This window comes from Equus caballus, chromosome 25, assembly GCF_041296265.1.
Source record: "Equus caballus isolate H_3958 breed thoroughbred chromosome 25, TB-T2T, whole genome shotgun sequence".
NCBI classification, from domain to species: Eukaryota; Metazoa; Chordata; class Mammalia; order Perissodactyla; family Equidae; genus Equus; species Equus caballus.
In genome coordinates this window covers 15,953,320-15,966,867 of record NC_091708.1, presented here as the reverse complement: position 1 = coordinate 15,966,867, position 13,548 = coordinate 15,953,320, and the positions used below count along the sequence as shown (strand labels likewise).

At 40.5% G+C, this 13,548-nt stretch overlaps 1 protein-coding gene across 4 annotated transcripts; it reads right to left on the bottom strand.

The window, feature by feature from the left end:
• Positions 1–1,505: 1,505 nt before the first annotated feature.
• On the bottom strand, positions 1,506–13,510 carry ZNF189 (zinc finger protein 189). Of its 4 annotated transcripts, none has more exons than XM_001504017.7 (3): positions 13,119–13,510; positions 12,291–12,375; positions 1,506–4,244 (listed from the first exon to the last, which is right to left on the bottom strand). In XM_001504017.7, exons 1-3 carry the CDS (start codon positions 13,149–13,151, stop codon positions 2,524–2,526), a joined length of 1,839 nt encoding a protein of 612 aa, XP_001504067.1. In that variant the 5' UTR covers positions 13,152–13,510; the 3' UTR covers positions 1,506–2,523. The 4 variants fall into 4 exon arrangements, with proteins under 4 accessions (XP_001504067.1, XP_001504065.1, XP_005605718.1 ...); XM_001504015.5 differs by having other exon boundaries at positions 12,291–12,417; positions 13,119–13,500; XM_005605661.4 differs by having other exon boundaries at positions 12,291–12,372; positions 13,119–13,452.
• Positions 13,511–13,548: the final 38 nt, after the last annotated feature.

Below are 13,548 nucleotides of genomic sequence, written 5' to 3'. Positions count from 1 at the left end.
CCAGAGATCTAAGAAAGGTTAAGAACCAAACTTTTCCCTCCTATTCACTTCCACATTGCCTCTTGATTTAAAGTGGAGGCACCACAAGATATGTGTTGTGTGAGTAGTATTTGGAAAGGTATGCAAGGGGAATATCTCGGGTACCAGTAACGTTTCTTAAGCCTCGTGCTAGTTTCACAGGTGTTTGTGAAAATTCAGAGCTGCACACATAAAATATGTGCCCTTTTCATGCACATACAATATACTTTTAAATATAAGGAAAATGTTACCACAGAAGTTTAAGCAGAAGAGTAAAGTCCTCTCTCTCTAGCATGACAACTCTCTTCATCTGCCCTTGTTTCCTGGCAGCCTTACCTCCTGCCACAATGCAACTGGGAGTTCACTCTATAGTTACCAGCTCCTCCCACAACTCTCCCGCTTCACACAGTATTCATCTCTCCTGATACTCCTCTTTTAGTCTCATCTTAAACGCCATCTCCCCTCTTGAAATTTTGCTTTCTCCTTCCCTCCTCTTCTAGGCACTTCATATCCCTTTCTAAGGCCCTCTCCATACTTCTATCATTTTCTTGGCAAACAGCAGTGAATACTCCAATGAACTTGCTTTAAAAAAAATTCACCTTTTTGGCTATGCTTTTTATAAGCAAGGAATTGTAAATACAGTCAAGAATTGTTCCACTGCTACTGGTTTTGAGCTCTTGCTCCAGGTTCACATCCAAGGATGTTAAAATTTATGTAATTTTAATAGGAGTATCTCATGTGACCATGGCCCCAAATTACAATAACAGCAGCAGCCAGAGCTTCTGCTAAGCAAGATAATCATACATGAAACAGATGCAATTCCAGCAAAAAGCCAAGAAATGTTTTAGTGTGCACGCAGCAAAAACATACACCTTGCATTAGGTTTCTCAAAATACAGAGAACAGGTCTAAGAACCTCATTATTAGTTGAGACCTTGGCGTGGAAACCATGGGTGCAGAATAAGTAAAACTGGGGAGATTTAGGGCAGGAGAATAATTTGATTGACTAATCAAGTGCATTTTCAGTTACTTCCCCTTTTTTGTACTTTTAATTGGGCTACAAACTCTGTTTTGAAAACTTAGCTGTATGCTGTGAGTACCTAACCTGAATACAGGAGTGCATGGAGAGGTATATTCTGCACGTGTACCATAACATCCAGATTTACATGTGCACACACACATATTCAGAGATGGGAAGGTGAAAGTTTGGAGGTGATGTTTACAATGTCTAAGGTATAGGAGAAAGGGAGGCCTTTTGCTCAATTAAAGTTAGAATTACAGAGTTCTGGTTATTTGGATTCTGTACTCACAAACTAAAGAACCTGGACTTAACCTTAATTGAACTATCCCAGAAAATGTAACTAGTCATAGGTAGAACAAGTGAGAGCAATTTCCCTTAAATCCTTGATTCTAATTTTTAAAGGCAGTAATATATCAGAGAGGATAGATTTTACCTTAAAGTAACAAAGAACGCTTACACAAAGCAAAAAAAAACCCAAACAGGTTTAATTATTAAAACAGATGAATTAATAGGTTTATAACAACCATTAACTAAGGGAAGCCCTAGAGCCAGAAATAAGGATTTTAAAATTGCATGCAAAGTCTAGTTACCATAAAAACCAAAGCAATACCAAAATATCTCAGCTTCCTAGCATAGACTCCAGTTCTTTTTATTTCGAACTCTTGGTAATCAAAATATGTACACTTTTACATGCTACCGGCAGGGGAGGAAAAAGATTATTTCATAGGACTACAAATATCTTTCATAGATGGGAGGGCATAAAAAGAACACTGCCTTCCTCCACCTTTTCCAGCCCATCTTGGGGAAAAAAAAAGGCACTCCCAAAGGTTCCTTGGTAACACCTTTGCTGGGTTTGTTAATTCTTCAATCTTTACATGTAATGGTCCACTCATTTTACAGATCTGGGAACGACAAGGCATTGGAACTGCCTTTCTTTAACTCACACACCAAATGACTGGCTTTCTTAAATAACAAAAGCTTTGGATACCAGTTTCAAAAAACAAAAACATTCGGGCTTTGTTTCCTTGAAAATTTAATCATATGCTTAATTACCAGACTTTGGCATGCACAGCCAAACATATCATAGAACCGAAAGAACCACCATATAAGATGGTGGCAGAGAACTCTTTGAATAATTAGTTTTCTAACATCAGCTGCTTCCAGCTCCCTTGTACCAATGCAACTTTGTCCTTCTCCTTTTATTAATTACGACCAAGTGCTCTGAACCTGGGTTTAACCTCTCTGCTGAAAGATTTGTTAAAGATACTTAAATTACTGAGTCTTTTTTTATGATCGTCAAAACAAAGAGTAACGGAAGTCTTCAACTGCCTGTAGATAGCTGATCACTATTCACAGAATCTTTAGAAACCATTTGCCTGAGGCCAAGGAGAATTTGCTTTATCACTCAATCTGACTCATGTTGAGCCACACTGAAACTTGGGTACCTAGTCTCAAGTCAAACTAAGCTTAAACATTTCTCTACATTTACTGCATCCATGTAGTGTGCAATTTTTGATGCTGAAGAAGAGAGATGCGGCAATTGAAGGCTTCACCACAAGCATCACATTCATGGGTTTCTTGGGTTTTCACCTCTGCATGGATCTTCTGATGGTTGACAAGGCTGCGCTGTTGACTAAAGCTTTTGTCACACTTCTCACACTTGTAAGGTTTCTCGCCTGTGTGTATTCTCTGATGCTGAATAAGGCCTGAGTTCCGGCTAAAGGCCTTCCCACATTCATCACATTTATGGGGTTTATTCCCTGTGTGAACACCCTGATGTCGAATCAGATTACAAAGTTGACTAAAGCTTTTGCCACACTGTCTGCACAGATAGGGTCTCTCACCAGTGTGGATTCTCTGATGTTCAATAAGAAATGAGCTCCGACTGAAGCTTTTCCCACATACAGTACACAGATAGGGCTTTTCACCAGTGTGGATTCTTTGATGTTGTACAAGATGAGCACTGACACTAAAAGTTTTCCCACATTCATCACATTTATAAGATTTTTCCTTAGGATAGACTTCCTGCTGTATAACAAGACTGCAATTTGGATCAAAACTTTCCTTAGTTTCATTGTATGAATAAGTCTTCTCTCTGGTGTGGATTCTTTGATGCTGAATAAGACCTGAGCTTCTACTAAAGGCTTTTCCGCATTCCTCACATTTATGGGGTTTGTCTCCTGTGTGAATTCTCTGATGACGAGTAAGGTTGCAGAGTTGACTGAAGCTTTTCCCGCACTCTTTGCACTGATAAGGTCTTTCACCTGTATGGATCCTCTGATGTTCGATAAGAAATGAGCTCCGACTGAAACTTTTTCCACATTCAATGCAAAGAAACGGCTTCTCACCAGTGTGGATTTTTTGGTGTTGTATAAGGTATGTACTTAATCTAAAGGCTTTCCCACATTCACCACATTTATGGGGTCTTTCCCCAGTGTGAATTCTCTGATGTTCAACAAGTAATGAATTTCGACTAAAGCTTTTCTTACATTTGGTACAGTGATAGGGTTTCTCACCAGTGTGAGTTCTCTGATGTTCAATGAGGTGTGACTTCCAGCTGAAGGCTTTTCCACAGTCACTACATTTATGGGGTTTCTCACCTGTGTGAATCCTTTGATGTTTAACGAGGCTCCTTCTCTGGCTGAAGCTCTGTTTACACTGATTACACTGATATGGTCTCTCTCCAGTGTGGATTCTCTGATGTCTAATAAGGGTTGAGCTCACACTAAACGTTTTCCCACAGTAATTACACTCATATGGCCTTTCCCCAGTGTGAATTCTCTGGTGTTCAATAACGAATGAACTGCGACTAAAACTTTTCCCACATTCATTGCATTGAAAAGGTTTCTCACCAGTATGGACCCTTTGATGTTGAATGAAATGGGCCTTGCGCACAAAACCCTTTCCACATTCTTCACATTTATGGCATTTCTCTTCCGAAGTTGGTCTCTTACGGATAATGTTAGTGTTTCCTCTGAACATTCTCTGTTCCTGGGTCAAAGATTCCCTTGGAATTTCCCATAAAAAGATTCCTCTCTGTTTATCTAACCTACCAACAAGTTCAAAAGTTTCCCTACCCATGGGATCCTGGTCAATTTCACTTTTGATTCTTGTAACTATTACACCCTGTGGTTCCACTTCTTCCTCAATTTCCTCAATTTCTTGTTTCACAGTTGGCTCCTCATCCTTATCTCTGTTCAAAACATCTGGAATAATACAAAGAAAACAGAAACATGAGCCAAGCTCTTTGCTAGCAAGGAGAAACTGTCAGAAAAATAAGATAAGATAAATTAATCTACTATGTCTATAAAATGTAGTTTACTACCTCATCGTACTGTTGAGAGGATTAAGTTAGTTCATATACATAAAGCACTTAGAACAGTATCTGGCAAAGAGTATAAGCTATATCAATATTATTATTTAGTATTAGTTATCTGATGAAATGAAACGTTTTTCTTGGAGAAGGGGTATGAAAAGAGTGATTACTGGGCAAAGAATGAGTTAGTAGGAACAAGTAGAGTTGGGAGGAAGCGCTGATAAATCAACAGTGAATTATGCGAGGTAAAATGGGCAAACAAAGAAATAAAACAAGTAGTGGTAGGAGGAATGCTATCCAGGAAGAAAGAACAACATAGGAAGAAAATAGTAGGTACCGGAAAACTTAGGATGAGACAGCATTATTGGAATGTGAGTACACCAAATAACTGACATAAAGGAACACATAAAATGATGCTGACAAGGATAAAAGACAAAAACCAAGGGAAGCAACAATTCATTCATTAACAATAACTTATTGCAATCAAAAGCATTCCAGGCATTGTGTAATGATCCCAGATTCAGGGATAAAACATGAAGCCCTCTACCAAATGGTATGGATGACAAGTACAATGGAGAAAGAAAATAACATAACAAAGAAAGAAAATAATATGATAAAGAAAATATTAAGTAAAGTAGTCCTTTATCAAGAGATAAAATGGCTTAAAAAATAATAGGTTGAAGTGACATGGAGTCTATGATAAAGAAAGATGGAAAAAAAATAAAGGAACATGGTCAGAGCTAATGGAAGAAACAAAGACAGAGAACTTTGCAGTAGCTTATGACTTCACCTACCACAAATCATACCACATTCTTGAAGTATACATGATTCTCACTCCTCTAAAGATCTAAGACCCAAATTGGAACCACCCAATTCCAACTGACAAGTCAGCATGACATCTAAGATATGAAAATCCTGCATGTGTTGGAGGAAAGATAACATAACAGTCTATGATGTAAAAGAGTGGCATATAGGACACTTAAGTCTGCCTCTGACTCCTTTCCTGATTTTCTATCTCTTGCTGCCTGTTGGATAACTCCACCAGAAGATTCTATCACTACCAAATTTATATTTGGCCCTAAACAATTCCCTTTATCAGACCTCCTCTTTTCTCTCAATTTTCCAGTCTTGTAACTGTGAAGTCATCTTTGAATTTTCTTTTCACTTACTTCAAACCAGTCATTAAGTTATTTTATTCCAAAGAAAACCTTCTCTCATCCCCTTAAGAAACTAGTAGAAACTTTATTTCTATGTAGGCTACAGTCATGTGTCACTTAATGATGAGGATACATTCTGAGAAATGTGGTGTTAGGTGATTTTGTTGTTGTGTGAACATCATAGAGTGTACTTACACAAACCTAGATGGTAAAGCCTATTACACAGCTAGGCTCTACGGTACCAATCTTACGGAACCACCACCATATATGTGGTCAGTTGACTGAAACGTCATTACATGGTGCATGATTGTACTTACAGTGGTCTGTCTCAAATTCACTTTCAGTGGACTGGGTTTTCTTTCACACGATAAAAAAGAGTGAAAGAACTCCCTCAACTTTCTGCCCCCTACCTGTAAAATTATCTACAATGGTACACGAAGATATATCCCATTCCTATCCAAGGCTAATCCATCTACCCTCTCTTGATCCCACTTGTTCGTCTGTGCGCTTGTTCAGTTATTACCATTTTTTCCTCTTTCTTCAATCTGTATTCTCCATTGACATGTCCTACCAAAATACAAATATGCTCAACTCTATCTTGAACCTGAAATCCTTCTCTTGATGAAATCCAAGCTTTGAAAGAAACCTTAACACTGTAGCTCTCCATTTCCTAACTGTTTTCCATGCCCAACCTCTTCCCATTCAGTGTATTCTACAACCTACTGTGAAATCTGGTCTCCGTTTCCAACATCTAGAGAAACTTCTCATTAAGTTACCAATGACTTTCAAATAACAAACACAATGGACATTTTTTCAGTCCTTATTTTACTCAGCAGCCTCTCACACTGTTGACTACTCCCATCTCTTGACACTGTTTTTGGTTTCTATCCTATCATATTCTTCTAGTTCCTTCTCTACTTCTTCTCTGGCCTTTTCTAATACTGCATTTCTCTCATGTATTTCTCTTCCTCGGTCAACTGTTTAAGGATATTGTTACCCATATTTACATCCTTATCTCACTCTCTGAATAGCACCACTTAGAGATGTCTCAAAAAGGGTTCACAATTAACATGATCACCATCATCTGCTGTCATGTCTGTCTCCAGCTCTAATCATCGTCTCTTGAGAGGCATCACCAGCCATTACACTGAAGTCCTAAAGCCACAAATCAACCTGGATTTCTCCCTTTTTCTTACCGTTAATCAATCTCCAAAATCAATGATTCTACTCTCTAGCATCTCCCTTCTTTCCATGATTTCCCTGGATGATTGCAAAAGCCATCTAATAATCCTTAGCTCTGGTCTTTAGGCTGCCCCCAAACTACATCTACTTCATTGAATTCAGAGATATCTTCATAAAATGGAATTCTAGTCATATTACCACCTGTAGATTCATGAGCACTCCATCATCTCTAAGATCAAAGCTTTGATTTCAAAGCTCTTTATACAATGATAGGCAGCAGTTTCTGACATGGTCTCTAAGCCTCAATTCAGTCTCCTACCACTCCCTCACACTTTAAGTGGGCAAATTCCTTGCGTTATATAATCTTTTATGACATTTCTTTGCATATCTCACTTACTAAATGTCCCAATATTGTTTACCTGGCAAACTCTTGGTTTCTCTTTAAGACTCAATTCAAAGCAACAGTTCCTCTACAAAGCCTTCACCAGATAGATTTAGCTGTTGTTTTTTCTCACAGCCCTTGTCCATAAATGTGTTACAGCTATTATTACACTGCACTTTTAACTGTCTGTGTTTGTCTCCTCCATTGGATTATAAATTCCTGTGACAAGGGCAAGTCTCTTCACAATGTTTACTCAGTGGACCTTGTCGCAGGGCTTTTACTCAAAGGAATAAGACAAAATTATCATCATTTGCAGAAGATATGAATTTCTATCAAAAATTCCTCAAAGAACTAAATGAAACAGCAACAAAAGACTAATATATAAAGTAAATATTGATTCTTAGTACCAAGAATAACCAGTTAGTAAATAGTCCAGAAAAACAAAATATACTCTTCACAATAACAGAAACCATAAAACCTAGGACTAAATCTAACAAGAAACATGCAAGATTCACCAAAATAATCATAAAATTTTTCTGAAGGACATAAGACAGTTAAGTAGAGTCAACCAAATTGCTGAAATGATTCAGTACTATAAGGACCTCAATTCTTCCCAAATCAATCTATGAAGCTAACTGTATTCCAATCAAAATTCTATGAACCAATTAAAAAACCCCAACGAGTCTAAATTTCAATTGGAAGAATGCAGAAATCCAGTTAAGTATTCCTGAAAAAGCATACAGAAGAACGACTTATCTTACCAGACATACAGTGTGATGTATTGCTAAAGTAAATAAAGCAGAGGGGCAGTGGCAAGAAAATAAATAGGTCAAACAGTTAGGTAAAGAAAACAAGTGAGTCTGGGCTTCCACACAGAGCAGCCTAGAAATGACCATCCATTATATATCTGGGCTTGACAGCTAGAATCAACTCCTGAGATGTCTGCAATGCTTCTATTACATGTTCCCATCCTATGATCACAGATAAGTTGCCTAGAATAGACAGTTGACTCAAAATGCATCTCTCCCAGGAATCTGGAACTGAAACTGAAATTGCTAGTTATTCTGAATGTGACTAGAATTGTAACCTATCAACTCAGAAGCTAAAAGAACAGCAGCATGTGGACACAAGGAAGAAAGACTAGTGTGCAAAGAAGAAAGAAACAGAGTACAAAGAGTTAATTCCTGATTTCCTGAGAGTGAGCCAATTTTTGATTTTAGTCCTTTTCTGATGTCCTGTTGCAATCCTGCTCATATTTTCCACGAGCCATCTCTGTCCCTATAATAACTTCTCTTACTGGCTTAAGCTAGCTTGAGTTGATTCCTATAATCTTTAATCAGTTTTAATAATACAGTAGCTGAAGGGAGAGAGAGACAGCAAGGAAATGGTAAAGTGCAGGGGCCTGAACTTTAGGACAGAACAGGAACTGGCACATATTTCCTAAAAAGGGGCAGACAATAAATATTTTTCGTTTTGTGGCTTTGGTCTCTGCTGCAACTACTCAACTCCACCACTGAGGCATGTAAGCAGTCACAGATAACACATAAAGGAATGGGCATGTCCATGTTCCAACAAAACTTTATTTACAAAAACAGGCAATGGGCCAGATTCGTCCTGTGGACCACAGCTGCCAATCCTGCTATCCAACAGAGTATAAAAAGTTTTCTCGGTAAAAGAATGAGAGAATGGGGAAGAATTTGCATTCCTAGGGCTAGGACAGTGCTTGATAACAATTTATTCAATGGATGAGCAGTGGAACAAATAATTGAAGAGAGACAATAGTTAAAGAAAAGAAACAATGAGTTTAAGGTTTTGTAGGTACATCAATTCCCAATTCTGTCAAGGTCCAACATGGCTCAGGTAGACTGGAGAGAAGTCACTAAAACTGAAGAAGCTGATTTCCATTGAAAGAACTGAAAAATCAAGAACTGAGAGAGCAAGCTGTCAGCTGTATCACCACTGAAGTTATTAAAGTTTTTAAAGAAAAATTAGCATGAAAATGAAAGTTATAAATAAAGAGCCAAAATTTACACAGCTAGAAGAGCGTTGTGTTAAGTAAAGCAACACGATGAAGTGGAGGAAAACACTACAGCGGAACAGTCGAGTAATCATGCTCTCTCATCAAGGAGATGGAGATACAGTCTATAGAGAAGGATGAGAAGATTGTAGAGGAAGAAATAATAACTGATGAAAAGCTGTATTTCGCCAAAATAAAGAAGAGAGCCTGAAAGCAGATCACAGATGGGCTCACTGCCACACCTCTGTCCATATGGTACTCACATTTTGCAGTACCAGGGACAGGCCAGGCTGGGCATTTGCCTGGTTCTCTCTACCACGATACCATATGTGTGGATAAAGCTGGCAGTGACTCAGAGACACCACGGCATATTGGAAAAAAAAATTAGCAGCTGATATGGCTGAAGATGGAAGCACTGTGTGGGAAATAACAGATGAAGCTAGAAAACCAGGCACGAGCTATATAGGGAGGTCCTAGTATGTAGGAGAAGCAATTAAGATTTTTATCCTGTAAGCTATCAAGAATCATCAGAAGCCGTAAGTCATTAACTAACACAAAATCAGTTTGGTGGCAGTAAAGAGAGTATATTAAAAGAAAGGGAGACTGGTGGCAAAAGGCTAATGCAATAATCTAGTCAAGAGGTAGTGAGTCTTAAGTATATTCACTCAGTCATTCAAATATTTAAGAAGCATATAATACATGCCTGCTCTGTACTAAGTGCTAGAGAAATCAAATGAAAAAGATATAGTTATTGTTCTCGTGGAAATCAGTCTGGTTAGAAAAATAACACAAATGATTGTAGTACAGTGTGATAAATTCAACAATGGAAGTGCACACAGTAGCACAGAGAAAGGAGTGCTTAATTCTGAAGAGGAGGCCCTTGAGATCTTTGCCAGGTGTGAGTTACTTACATGGTTTTCAAAAGGAGGTGACTAAGAATTTGGAGTTCAAGAGAGAAGACAATGACAATGATGATGATGATAGCAGTCAACATTTACATTGTACTTACTACATGTTAGTCTGTGTCCTAAGTGCTTTACATATATTAACTCAGTTAACGCTCACAATAGCACTAACAGGCAACTGCTATTATTACTTCATTTTATTAAAAAAGAAACAGGCACAGAAGCGTGAAGTAATTCACCCATCGTCACAAGGCTAAGTGGTGAAACCAGGATTTCACTTAGGCAGTTAGGCTCCATAATGCCTCTCTCAGGTGGAGGTAAAGATTTGGCACTTACCATCACACAGTGGTCGCCGATGCCCCAGGTGTAGATATGGTCCACCAAGCAAAGTATACAGACTGACCAGAAGTCTGAGAATGCAAGACAATGGAAGGCAGCAATAAAGAGTTTCAAGTTATCTATAGAGAGGCGGAATAAAATAAAGTCCCGAAAGAGTCTACTGCATTTGACAACTGGGTTATTACAGATGAATGTTAAGCAATTTAAGGGGATGGCAGAGGCAAGAAAAGGGGCTTGGAGATAATGGGAGGTAAAGAAGTAGAGAACACACATTAACTACTCGTATAAACTTTGGCTGTGAAGAGAATGAGTTGCAGGTTACAAGGAATAGCAAGAGGCAGACTGGCTCAACGAAGAGTTTTTTCCCCCTTCTCCTCTCCCCAAGTGGAAAAACCAGGAATATGCTTATCATCAGAATAAAGGCACCAGGGGAGAAGGAATAGACACTGAAGCTGTAAGGCGAAAAAAAAAAGATGACTGATGAACAAGTTCTTGGAGAAGTGAGAAGACAGGAGGAGCCTTATGTGTGCAGATGAGGGGCAGAAAAGTTGAGAGTTCATGTCTAGAGGTCTCTGTCTTCTCTGTGAAGCCGAAAGTTAAGGTCCACAACTGAGTGACAGACTCAAGCAAAAAACTTTAAGTTTTTGAAATAGTCACTAAATGGAACAGGGGAATTAGCAAATCAAAGATAAGAAATTTGATGAGATGCAAAAACCCAGTGGAGACTAGAAGGAAGAAAAGCCAGGCATATATACAGGACATGAATCCTTTCAGTTAAAGAATTTCTCCTGCTGTGTTTAGCAACTCAGGTAGGAGAAAAGAAAGGCACAGTTTATAACCAATATAGGATTTGAAGTTTACAGAATGGGCAGAGCATAATGACAAAGCAAGAGAGCATGCTGGTGATAATTCACAGGTCCATGGATTAGATGAAAAGGCAAAGTCAAGAAGAGATGGATAGCATGGGAAAAAAATCAGCGAAGTGGAGGAACAGGAAACATCATTAAGAATGAAAGTAGGAAAGGAGTAGGAGAGGTAGAAAGGTAAGCAATTATAGTAAGCTCCACAGGAGCAGAGATCATGTCTGCTCCGGTCACCCCTGTTTAGTCAGTCAACAAATACCTATTGTCTGAATAATTGGTCAAAGACCAAAATATTGGGGTTTAAGATTTGCCTTAAACAAAATGATAAAATTGAGGAAGATGACCATTGATGTGAACTGCTGAATAAAAAAGGGAAAGCAGGGTCCCTGAAGACAATACGGTTAAGATACAGTGAGGCTTAAGGATTGACTGCATCATCGACGGTGTGGGTTACCCTAGAGAAAACTCTGGAACACATGACAAAGTCTATGTGTGAGGGACCAAAAAAAAAAAAGTTGACAGATGATAGTGAAAAGGAATTGAGTGGGTAGAATAAGACTGCTGAGGCCTCAAAGGAGAAAGATTTGGTTTGAAGATGGAAAACTAATGCTTTGAGAATAGCACTGAAAAGCTGGGAGAACAATAACTTCTCCCTTTCAGCCTTGAGACAAAGGATGGGGAAGGAAGAGGATGTGGGAAAATAAGCAGGCCCTGCCAGAGAAATAGTGTCCTTGGGAAAGTGCCAGGTTTCAGTCAAGGCCAGGAGGGGTAGGGAACATTATGTGAAGAGGAACAGGGGCTCCAGAAGGCAGAGTGAGAAGGGGTGGGAGGAAAGCAGTGGGAGGATGAGCTTGGAGGGAAAGTACAGAGCAATATGGGAATGAGATTATGAAGATAAAAAGCCAAAAAGGCTTGTATTTTGGTCAGTGCAAGGATGTTAGGGATGAGAGTCATGGAAACAATGACTGAAAAGGTTGAATCAGAACTTTGGAACAAAGCAGCTTTGGTACTGGTACTGGTCCAAGTGTCCTCTGAGTCTGGTATCTAATAGCCCCTTAGATATTGGATTCAGAGAAACAGCAGATTCTTACCCAGTGACACCAGGTTTCCATAATTCTCCATCATGACATCTTTATACAGGCTTCTCTGAGCTGGATCCAGATAATCCCACTCCTCCTGGGTAAAAAACACAGCCACATCCTCAAATGTCAGCAACCCCTGAAATAGTATGATTTCTGTAGTCAGTTCTTGTTGTCTCAAGGACAATTCTACCACTGAAAGTAGCAGAAGCAATCACTTATCAGGGCCGGGTAGGCTAGGAGGAACATGGTAACTTCGAGTTCCAAATGGGGCCCAATTCCGGGAACCGACTGTAACAGACAGGCACCTCAAACTACAGGATAATTGAACTGGTTCCCTGTCCCCCGTAACGAGGGGCTTAAGGCTAAGGCTTTTCTGGTTCAACAATCATGCCCTAATATTTTCATTAGAAGAAACTGCCCCAAGGCCTCCCCAACCTTCCTGCTCCTCATTGCCCCGCTCCAATTCTCTATTTGCACTGGCTTGAGACCCTGTTTAATTCAATTCCATGAAGTTGTGTAAGCGTCTACCTTGGGTCCAGGCATCGTGAGAGGCACAGAAGACACAGGGGAAGGTCAAAAATGGTGCTTTACCTGGAAGAACTCACAAACGAGAGCACTAGTTGGCAGCATTACTAATTTTCTCCAGCTGATTTATCAAGTCGCTCTTGAGAAAAAGGAGCCAGTGGGCGCTCTGGAGGCGAACCGCACCCAGAGCACTAGGGGGTACTTCCTCGCACCGCGCTGGCCCTAGAGACCACGGTCGGGGCGCTGGGGGGGCGGTGGCGCGGCCTAGCTCCGGTGGCGGCGAGAACGGGGATACCTGGAGGGGCGACTCACCTTTGGCTCCGGCGGGGGGCTCGGGGAAGCCATCTCCCGGACAGAAAATCAGGGCAGGAAGGCGCGGCGGCCGCACGCAGAGGAGCCTCCGGTGAGGCCTACCCGGCCGCGGGAGAATAGGCCCGACGAACGCGAGGCCTCCAGAATGGGTCTGGCCAAGTCCTGCCTCGGTCCCCCAGCGGTCACGACCCCAGCAGCATATCACACGAGCTATTTGGCCTCCCCCTAACTCCCAAACCCCCTCTCCTGCCCGGCTACGCAGCCTTCCAGGCCTTGCTGGAGCCTCCTCCCCGTTGCCAGTTCCTCCTCCTTTCAGCCAAGAAGCGCTATGACCGCCCGCCCCCGGACCAGAAGGCGTCACCCGGAACCTTCCCGGGACCCCGACCAACTACAACTCCCGTCACGCTTTGAGAGAGCGCCTCGGTCCGGC